We start from the raw sequence: 11,394 nt of genomic DNA on the forward strand, positions 1-11,394 counted from the left end.
TCTCCCACCTTTTCAACTTTGCACGGCTGGAAGCTGCTCATAGTAGAATTTTGACGTGGGGAAGTGGGGCGTTTAATGGGAAAGAAAAGAGTTTAGAGCAAAGAGGTGATTAAGGTTCATCCTATTCAGGGTTGCACTGAGAAGACGTTTCAGTGCATTTTGTTTGTGTGATAGGCGCAATATGAAAGGCTGGGTAGAGTTTCATTAGGGGAATTCCCAGCGCAAATATCAGCGCAGCACTCGGGCACTCTGGGAAATTAGGTTTGCGATAGTGCTGCAGCTTTTTTATTCGGGAGCATGAAGAGATCGGAGGTAGATCGTGAGGGGATTTCTTAATGTCCATGCTGATGTATCCAAGGTGAAGAACCATCCTCGGACTAAGAGGCGAGGTTTCGCCTAGTCCACCGATTCACGCACGCCCATTCAATACTGGTGCTGATGCTGAGAAGAAAATAAAGGAGGGGAGGAAGGGGAGAGGGTGAGAGCGGAGGGGGAGGGGTCGGCGGAGGAGGGGATGTCCCGAGATGCATCAAGTTCCACAGAGAAAGTCATTTTAAGACGGAAGTAAAGTCAAATGAAATGCCTGTCGAAATAAAAGTAGACAATCGTCACAATGGGCTTTAACGAAACTGAAATTTATTTCTTTCAGTGATTGATTGTTTTTTTAATGTGCTTGAATGAATTCGTGAATTTACAAGTAATGCAGCTTATACATGACAACAAGCTTAAATAATGTAAATATTTTCGACAATTTCTTTTTTATTTTGTCGCTTTACCGGAAGTGATCCAGTTAGATTCGGCTGCATGACTCTAGTCCCAAGTTGAGCAGAGTCGCCTGTGTGCTGCGGACACATGACGATGAGGAGGTGAGGAAGGAGAATAAAGCGGCTCACCTGAGGTTCTCCTTTGACAAAAACGTGTCGCCTTCGTCCGGCCTCCACAGGAGAAGAATTCGGGATACTTTTTTCAACCCCCAGACAGACTGGAAGGAAAGTGGCGGGACTGCCGCACTGGTCCACCTTGGATGTACCGTAGAGCTGGAGGAGGTGGAGGAGGAGGGGAGGTTTTCTGAGATGCCATCTAGGTTGAGGATTCGAGAAGAGCAATAACGTCTGGGCCATTTTGCTTTTCATATAAACTTTAAATCACCGTCTTTAATCTGATCCCACTTGTCAAGAATTTTTTTTAAAAATCTATTATGGGATCGCTTCTTAGTCTTTAAATCAGTCTTCTTTGATATATTTCCTTCTTTGAGCTAATTTGGTACCACTGAGATCTGAGCATGGCCATCAACACGGACACCGACTTCCTCAAGTCCAACCTGGGTGAAGCTGGAGGAGGAGCACCACCCGCGGAGTCCCAGGAGACGGAGAAACTCCTGGCCTTGACCTCGGAGCCCGGGGGGAACGGGATGAAGATGTCCGCCTCCTTCACCGTCAACGTGGACGGCAACAAGGGCCTGGAGGTTGACCAGAACGGCCACGGAGTGGGAGTGAGGTCAGGCTCTGTTGGGCAGCTGTCAGCCGTCGCCCCGCTGTCCCCGTCCAAGGCGAGCCTGAGCCGTTCCTCCACTGGGAACGCGGCCGTGCAGGAGAGCCCGAAGCCCAAGGATTACCTCATCCTGGTCATCATGTCGTGTCTCTGCCCCGTCTGGCCTGTCAGCATCGTGGCACTTGTGTACTCCATCATGGTGAGTAAGGATGGGCCCCAAGAACATCCCAAACATCTGTATCATCAGGTTTTTTTCTTTTAAAGTAAGTTAAATCATTTTTAGACCTGCCTCAACTTCAACCACCACCCCAAAGACAAAAATAAATATCTGATTAAAGGACAAAAAATGGATGATGAATCAATTTACCGTAGTCCAAATAGAAGGAAACCGATTTCCTTTTGATTCACTTATCGAATAATAACTAATCTGGTGGAGTCAGGACGGTTGGACAGGCAGTCCGATGTTTGACCAACATAATCACCTCTCTCCCGCAGCGATGGATTCAAATTTTTTTATTTACAGATCGTGATGCATTTCTTTGTTGAACGAATTAAGAACACACACACTCTCACTCTCACACACACACTCACACACACACACACACACACACACACGCATCATTAGTTCTCTGCCCTGCCACTGAGCCGCCTGCTGCTCATTCTGAAGGTGCTGACACTCAGTTAACGCTTTCAGGAAATGCTGATCCAGGATGCAGCAGTGATGCTGAGGCCACTCCAGACACTCCTCAGTCGCTGCTCTCCTCCACATTTTCTGTGGTTTTCTCATGTTTAGGGTTCGACACAAATATCAAGCCATCTGAGGTTCTTTCTCCTCAGATGGAATTAATACACTCATGTCAACATATAGATAATAATAACTAGATATGTAGACAGATTTTGCTGCCCATCAGATGAGCAGCATTAATGTGGGTATAAGTCGACTGCAAATCATGGGTGTACAAGGAGCTGCCGATGGGATGAGTGCGTGTGATGGGATGGTGGGTAACAGACCAAAACGAACACTTGTCAGGGATCCAGACATGCATTTCCAATTTTATTGTCATCTGATATCTCAAAGCACTCTGTAATTCCCACCCTGTTGACTGATTCGGAACTCTCCATGACTACACTTGGCATCGTCCATATCCATGTTGTTGTTGTTGTTTTTCAGGACAAAACTGTTTGTTTATTTCATCTGGTGTTTAGCACATGTGTTTTAAAAAGACATAATTTGACTTCGTGCTTTAACCTGTAGTGTCAACATGCAAAAACATACTAATACGGATGTTATGTGCTTCCCTCTTCTGTAGAGACTGCGCATAGAAGTGGAGAAATTTGTTAACATTTAGTGGATGATAGTTTGCACATAGCTTGCACATACACAATTTGACTATGAAACCATCTTGTAAGGTCTTATCTTTATATTTCAGTATTCAGACAGGGACATTACAGTATAATTTATTATATATTCACTGATGTGCATTTTGCAGATATGCAGAATTTATTGAGGCATTAAAGAAACATAATTTGGAGTTGCTTCAGAAATGTAATTCCATTCCATTTTACTTCTGACACTGTGCAGCAGCCAACAGATCAACAGAGAAACAAGGCAAATGAAGAGCACTAGAGCCATTAGTACTGTAATATCACCCCTGTGGGCCTCAGCACACCACAGGGATTCTCAGGCTGAGTCAGTGAGCCATCATCAGAACCCACACACGTTCCCATTCACGAGTCAACCGCTTTTTAATGGTGTGTGCGTGTGCGTGTGCATGCGCGTGCGTGTGCATGCGCATGCGTGTGCGTGTGAGAGACAGAGAGGAAGAATGAGATTGAGGCTTTGACAGAGGGCAGAAGAAAGGAGGAGGAGGGAGAAACTGGATCCGGCCCTTAACTTAATAGAAGGTGAGAGAAGTCAATTTGGCTCTGCTGCAGAGGGCATATTGGAGCAGTTAGTCCACTGTGTGGCAAATATCAACGTTCTCTCTCAAGGATGGACAGGAAGTGGGTATGGGCTCATATAAGAGCATCAAACATTTGCGACTTAATTGGGCAGACGGGCAGGGAAGAGGCAGCAAATGGCTGTTAAGTTGATCTTTTTTACTGTAGTGATAGGATGAAGAGTTTGCACATTAAAAAGAACCACCTGAGTTAGTTTGAGTTTCCAGATGTCTCTGGGCATAATGATGGAGACGATAGATGATCATATTTGTTAATAAATAACAACATTCTTCTCCTTCCCATTCTCGCATAGAAATGAAAATTTTTATTTTATCGATAAACAGATGTACAGACATCCCATCATAACTGTGCCAAGAGCAGTTTAATCAATCTCTTGATTTAATTGGAAAATGCTCCACAGGTTCTCCATCCAATAGCTATTGTCAGATCTTATTACACCAATCAATCAACAAACCAATGGAGAAAGCTGAGGTGACAGTACCTTATAACAGTGATAGACAGATTGTGGACAAATTGCTGCTCAGTTAATGATGTGACTGTAGCACCTTTAGCTTCCTGTTGTCAGTTATTGCTGTTGTCGTGACAAAGGTCACAAGACTCAACTCATTTGAGGCATATTGGGTTTAAACATGATGTGTCCTTGATTTGGGATCCTTTTTCAAGTATGTCCTTTAGTCCAGGGGTCATCAAGCCAGTCTTTGCATGTCAACTGGTGCAACTGGAGGGAAAAAAAGACGTTTCATGCAGCTGTAACTTAGATAAATAGTTTTCCTTCTCTGTTTCTTCACATGGTTGCTTTTATGTCTGATGAGATGCAGATTCTAATTATAATGTACTACGTGAGCACCGAGGTAGACAAATGCATCTCTCTGTACTGGAGGATCAGGGTGTGTTGCTAAAGTAAAATTAGATCCATCATTCAACAACAGAGGCGCATCTGCCTAACAGCCAACATGCAGTTGCCTGCTGCCATGGAGCTCTAAAAGATGCTGGGTGAAGAAGGCTCGTGGCTGATAAACATGGAGCATGTGCAGTCAATTACGGGGATTGGAGATGCAGAGTTTTACTGCCACGGCCAGCCTATCCCAGTAATGGGAGGGCCCAAACTGCTGGAGCATTATTGCACACTCGGCAGATTCGCCAGTGAAATATGGAGCTGTAATGCTGCGCTGGATGAGTAACTGTGAGTGCAGTGGGAAATGACTTTTTTTTGCAATCCAACACTGCAGACAGATGGAGAATCACATGTTGTTGCTGGTTTTAGTACTAAGAAGGAATCCTGACTGCAAGTTTTACCAAAAAAAAAGCCCTTTACTATAACATTAACCCTGTGCAAGTGGCAGTAATCCAGCTCCATGAAATAGGGACCGTCTGAAGTCTTTAGCTCGCACAATTGTTGCCGGGAAGATGATTTAGTGTAGCTATAATATTGGTACCCTTTTAAATCCCATGGTAATTCCACAAAGGCTATTTAAGTAAGCAAAATAGTATTGTGGTGTTAATTTGAGCCACAATGAAATTCACATTAAATATAAAACATCTTAAATGTATCTCAAACCAACTGCTGCAGTGCAGCCATGATGATCTTAGTGATGATGTCATCCCTTGAATTTTGAGGCAGTTAGTGCATGCTGTCATGCCCATCTCATGACACCATGAGGTCATTTTTAAATTTGAGCTTCCTGCAGGTGCTGCACACTTTATTAAGGTATGGAAATTCAATCTTTATCGTGAGGGACCATCAGGGACATTATTCAGAATGACCTTACACACACAAATATGGGGAATGCTCTTACATAAACTACTGAAATGTGTGAGAGTGTTTCAGTTTGCGTGAATAATGTCCCTGACAGGCCCCCGTATTTGAATGCAAATTGCTGGATTCTAACTTGACTCTGCCCAGGGTTTGAATGTCTAATAGAGCTTTGACTCATTGGTAACCAGCGCTTACTTTTTCTGTAGCAACATGATGCCCATTTATCTCTAGCTGTGTTTGTGTCACTCTAAACAGCTGTGTCCTCTGTGATAATTTAACGTTCTTTTGACAAACACATCACTCATGAGAGTGAGGAACTTTCTTGTTTTTGGAATAATAGAAAAACGAATAGTCAATTTTCTGTGATGCCAATATTGTGTTGGCATTTACAAGTCATAAGATAAAACCAGAGGGAAAAAAAGAAAACATTGAATTAAAATTTATGAACTTGCAAGAGAAGCATAGAGAATGCATTTAAAGATTGAAGAATGAGAGCTGCACCATCGTGGTTCTGCCAGATTTGGTCATCTGACCACATTGAGTGGTTTGCAATTTTAATGAAGACTCTACTAGTAGAACACAGATGAACTCCCAGGCCTGGCTGCAGCCCAGAGGCTCCCATGGTGCTCTATCTACAGTGAGAGAACCTGACCGACAGCTTTAAAAACAAGTGAAATCACTGTAATCTAAATCTGAATGACTGTTAAACTTCAAAAATGTCCATATCAAAATGATGAACCTCAATGGGAAATGCCTTTAAAGAAAGGTCCTTTACACTCAAGAGGTACAAAAGAAGAAGAAAAAAACACCAGGAAATAAAGAAAGTGTAATTAAATTGGAGAACTTACACCATAGAAATGAGACCTAACTACAGCCCAGGTCCTGTTTAAACACTGTTGTTCTGCACCAGCCGGCTGCCCGTCCTCCATTATTAATGACAAGAGAGAAAGGAAGCACTTAGTGACTTACTAGCATCCACCTTTCTCTGCTGAACATATGAAACAGAGAGCTCAGTGTGTGTGTGTGTGTGTGTGTGTGTGTGTGTAGGGGTGGGGGGGGTGGGTATGAAGAAAGGAACATTGGTATAGACATTCTAAGGGTCGAATTTTCACTTCAGAAAAACAATATAATCAGACTTGTGGATCAATGCAGACATTTGTCACCTTATGGAGGAACATCTCCCATTGTTGTACATACACACACACTAAATCTCTCCACGCCAAGGGCTAATATAAAATGCTGACAAAAGAGCCTTTATGTCATTTTTATTGATCTTTCTTATTATTTATTCATTTATTTGTTTGTTGACTGTTTCCTGATTAAAAGTATGTACTTTAAGCAGCCTCTGAGTTGTGTTTGTGTTGGATCTGCAGTGATTTTTGTGTAAAAGTGGTGAGTTTATGTCTGTTAACAGCTCTACAGACGTCACCTCACTGATTTACAATTGATGCCCCAAGTCCTACATGGAAGTTTAGAAATCTGATTTTTTTCTTTCTTAGCTCCTAATAACGAAACTACAGTTGTTTTTCCATCAATGTAAACCAGACAAACAGATCTGCTCACTGCTGAGGTCCCTATGTTGCACCCCGACAACGCCCCTGTCACAATGTGCACTGTGGGATCGGACTCCACCAGAGACAGGCTGGAGACAAAGAAGCTCCTGGGAGTTGGAGGATGAAGTCACTCATAGGAGATCAGGGAGGATAGAAGGAAGACTTGCCCCCGTCTCTGCAGAGTAACTCTATACTCAGAAAAACCCAACTCTGAACCAGTATTGGATGAATGAATAAGATGCACGTGTACAGTCTGATCTTTGAGGCTGTATTTGATCCTTTTCTTGCATCTTTGTCAAAATCTAAACAGTATTATTTACAAATAACTCACAATGAACTTGAGAGAATGAACCTGAATTAAATGTTAGTGTGCCCTACGCTCCCTGAATACACATCCTTTGTTACTCTTTAATGTGGCCTGGTCTGTGCCACAGATTTCAAATGAAAGGTTCATAAATTAAAGACTGAAGAGACCAACTTGAGGAAACCTCACACACAGGCTGCATGTATCCCAAATGGAACCATTGCAAGGAAAAGGAATCTGCAGCAGTCTTTCCTAATAGCTTTCCAGTACGATCAGACGAGAGATGAACAGCCTGACCAAGCTTAGACAATGAATGAATATCACAAGTCTGATTTTATTGAGATTCAAAAGGCTCATGTGTCATATTTTCCCAGCCTTGACAGATGCAGATGGGATTACGCTTCCTGTATGTTTAGAGGAGATCTTAAAGGAGAGCGGCTCTGCCAGCCCCCATTTTATCCTCACCAACAGCCTCAACATATTGCAGCCATTCCTGTGCGCATGATTGATGAACTGAGCCACACAGACAGAAGGAACAGAGCAGAATTCATCAGAACAGGTGGCATTTGTCCAGCCCTCCAAGGCCCATTGTTGATCTTCCACCGTTGCTTCGTCTGCAGCAACACACATTTCATTGGGAGTTGTCAAACCACGTTGGTGTAAAAGGACGATTGAAGGCATCAAAGATCAGCAGCCATGTTTGTCAAGAAGAAATTTGCTCTCAATCAGGTGTTCCCAAACCTTTCCATGTCAAGGCCCCCAAATAGCATTAGATAGACATCAAGGTAGGAGTTTTATTGAATTATTGAGTAGAAAATGCTGGTTTAATTATAACAGCTAGGTTTTGGGCCTCTCCTGGGTGTTTTTGTATCAAGAGATGCTGAAGATTGAAAGGTTTTAAACATTCGTTTGCAAGAGTCTCCAAGTCTCCAGACAGAGGATGCATTTTGGCAGTCAGCCATCTTTCTGCTCGTCCCTCCAAGATGGCCTCATTTTCAAAACTACTGGTCTAAATTAAACAAATGATACCTGTGAAGGAGAAGGAATGTGGGGAAAAAGAAAACTGTAAAACCTTGTAGATACGATTTAAAGACACTTTTTCATCAGTATCGTGCTTTCAGATGATTCATCACTGATTTAAAACTCTGAACCCCAAACAAACTGTTTGATCACTTATTTACATTACGCACATGTATGAAGTTTGCAGCTATGATTTTCTCATTTGAACTTGTTCTTCTCTGTGTGTCTCCAGTCCAGGAACAGCCTGCAGGTTGGGGATATCGACGGAGCCCGGAGGCTGGGGCGACTGGCTCGCCTGCTCAGCATCGTCTCCATTATCCTGGGCGTGGTCATTATTATCGTCTACATCTCCGTTTCAGGTGCGGAAGCATTTCCTTCTTCAATTGTTGTAATTTTGTGGCCATTGCTGATGCGCTTCAATTAAATGTCAGTAAAATCTTGCCTGTTAATGCGTAAAAGGAGAAACATTTTAAAATGATGTCAACGATTCAATAATGTTTCCATTAAAAGAATACAAGTTTGTTAGAGTCAGGGGAACATGTGATTATCTCACTCCTCCTCTTTAATTCCACAGTGAGTTAATGACCTGGACGAGCTGTGGGGAGATGACGGGACCGACGACACCACAACCATCCCGTGACGAATGGTGCAGATAGTTCCTTGGTTTATGTCGCACGGTTGAAAACATCTCGACCAAACTTCAAACATGAACTGGAAATATGAAATGTGTGAACTCATATGGGTGTGCATGCATTTAAAATCTAGTAAAATTTGCTTGACAAAAATAACCAGGTCCAGCTTGGGGGATAAGGGTCAGAGTAACACACTTCCTATTCTGGAATTCTGGAAGATGAAGATCTGTGTGGGAGGAGAGCAGATGTGTTATAATGGACTTTAAACGTTGCATATAATCCTCCAGCATTCAAGTACAAGATCATACAGTTAAAAGATCTTTGACGTATATGAGTAGATGTACATTTTCTAACAACAGAACTGTTTGTATGCCAAATGCTGCTGGGTTTGTTGACTGTCACAGAGGCCACACTGTCGGCACTTGAATTGTTAGAGGAAATGTGTGGCTTTGTGGAGAAAAAAAGGGGGGATGGGGGGGGGCACATTTTTTAATTTTTGTCATCGATTTGACATGACATTTAATTTTCTAACAGAAAAAAAAACCAAATGAGACCAACTGCATGCCTGAATATAGATACCTTAAAAGTTTCTTAGGACTAGCCAAGCTGGCTCACTATTGCACATAAAGGAAATAATGGTGAGTCCAGGCGGATGATGTAGGATGTGTGGCCACAACATGTGTCCACAGTCAGACCTTTATGTTGACGTCCCTCCTTCTTCACATAAGCCGGTTTGTTTTGAATAACTAAATTCTAAATACCTGTATAAAATCTCCTTATTCTGTCACCTTTCTTACACCAGTACTGTGAAACAGGCCACACAGAAATGTGACTTTTCCCCACTGAATGCTTTTTCCACATCCTTGTACTGGTATGGGGTGCATTTATATGATGAATAATATATATTATGCTTTATGTATGCATGCTATGGGCCTTACAGTCTCTCACTTGTTTTTTTTAATGAAAAGAAGATTGACTGTGTTTGACAGCAGTGATGATAAATAGCATTTAAATTACTCTTTAAACTTCCAGTTTGTCAGATTGCCTGTAGGAAACATGTTATAATGGCGTCATTCACTCCTCTAGGCTGTTGTAGAAACACACCAATATACAAGCACAGACGCATCACCTGTAGATTACTGTTGTTCTCGGGGGATAATGTCTTTTAACTGAGTGCATTTGAACGTTGAACTCATTTTAAGCTCGTGGGAGAGATGGGTCAGATTTGTTTAAGGGCTGCTTCAGAAATGCTTTAACTGTTTCTCACCTGACATTTATGTGTTGGTGCAGCTGAATGGATTATTTAGAGTTCAGAAATGCACAGCATCAATACAAGAGCAAAGGAATCCGCACTGCAGAGCATTTTTTATGCTACTCCTGCTTCTCACACACACACACACACACATTTAAAGGCAGCAAATGCCAAAGATATAACCTTTACTTTTAAACCAGTGGATCGTTGCTCAATGACATTATTGCCAATCATGTCTGCAGAAAACAGTTTCTGCATTCCTGAATGTGTCTCATGATGGCTTCTTCCTATAATCACCTCTAAGCCTGCTATCGGTGAAGCAAATCTCATTTATGTATAAGTCCTCTTATTTTTATGTTATTTTCAGTATGCTGTATGTGTCCGTTTACATCTCTGTAGTGTACAATTCTGCATGCTGGAATAAATGTAACCATGCACGGTGACACCTTTTGCCTTCTGATGACGTCCTGGTGCCGTCGGTGTGAATGTTCAGTGACGCACTCACAATGTTGGTGTTCAGTGACGACGGAACCGCTCAAAAGTCCTTTCACATTACCGTGAATGATTGTCTGATGTGTTATTTTGAATTATTTAACTCTCTCACCTTTATATACATATTTACTGGGCAAATATAATAAATTTAACCTTGTTCTGTTTATAGAAACAAGTATTGCAGCATTTACAGCAACATTTGTCTCTAAAATGCACCATAGTGGAAGTTCAAAGGATCAGAGAACCAAACTTTTTCCTTCTGAGACTTGAATTGAGTAAATGTTTCCATTCTAGAATAGAGATGCAGGTGAAGTCCCCTCTGTAATCCATCATTCCTCTCTGAGCACAGCGAGCTGCACTTCTAACATTTGTGAGCTCTGTAATAATGAAAAATGCTTCATGGAGTCAGACTCAGAGCGATTAATCTGACTCTAGTCTGCAACGCTGGAGTGTTGGGTTACACTTTATAGTTGTTCTGCTCTGTCTGAACAACCAACAAACACCATATATCAGGGTGTCGCTGCAGGTTATTTGGCCAGAGGGGAAAGAAAAATTACATGAGGAAAATTCAGTGCAGGTTTTAAACTTTTAGCATGAGGCATTAAAGCAAAAAAACAGCCAACATTGAATCCCACGGCTCTGGCGTTTTATATTGCATCTGCTGGTAAAGAAAAAAAGACTTTGTACTAAGCAGGAGTCAAAATAACATGACCTTTTTTCAAGTGAGAGGATCTTCTTTCTGCTTGGGTGGCGTTTTGTCTGAGGGGCTGAAATATTCAAAAGTTTGATGCCTCAGCAGCCTAACAGTGTGAACATGGCCAAATTTAGCCTGGCACTGGGTCCCCCTCTGAGTGAAGGCAAATCGTTTAAAAACATCGCCATCATACAAGATGCTTTTGAAAAACAAAACACGCCCATGATCTGAAGACCCA

General features: G+C 42.1%; 1 protein-coding gene across 1 annotated transcript; it reads left to right on the forward strand.

Annotated features, from left to right (window-relative positions):
• Nucleotides 1-814: 814 nt before the first annotated feature.
• Nucleotides 815-8,802, forward strand: trarg1a (trafficking regulator of GLUT4 (SLC2A4) 1a). Its single transcript, XM_011608490.2, has 3 exons — nucleotides 815-1,690; nucleotides 8,319-8,445; nucleotides 8,661-8,802. The coding sequence occupies exons 1-3, from the start codon at nucleotides 1,283-1,285 to the stop codon at nucleotides 8,666-8,668; spliced, it is 543 nt and encodes a 180-aa protein (XP_011606792.2). The 5' UTR covers nucleotides 815-1,282; the 3' UTR covers nucleotides 8,669-8,802.
• The last annotated feature ends 2,592 nt before the right edge of the window (nucleotides 8,803-11,394 follow it).

The sequence above is a fragment of the Takifugu rubripes genome, chromosome 11 (assembly GCF_901000725.2).
Source record: "Takifugu rubripes chromosome 11, fTakRub1.2, whole genome shotgun sequence".
NCBI lineage: Eukaryota > Metazoa > Chordata > Actinopteri > Tetraodontiformes > Tetraodontidae > Takifugu > Takifugu rubripes.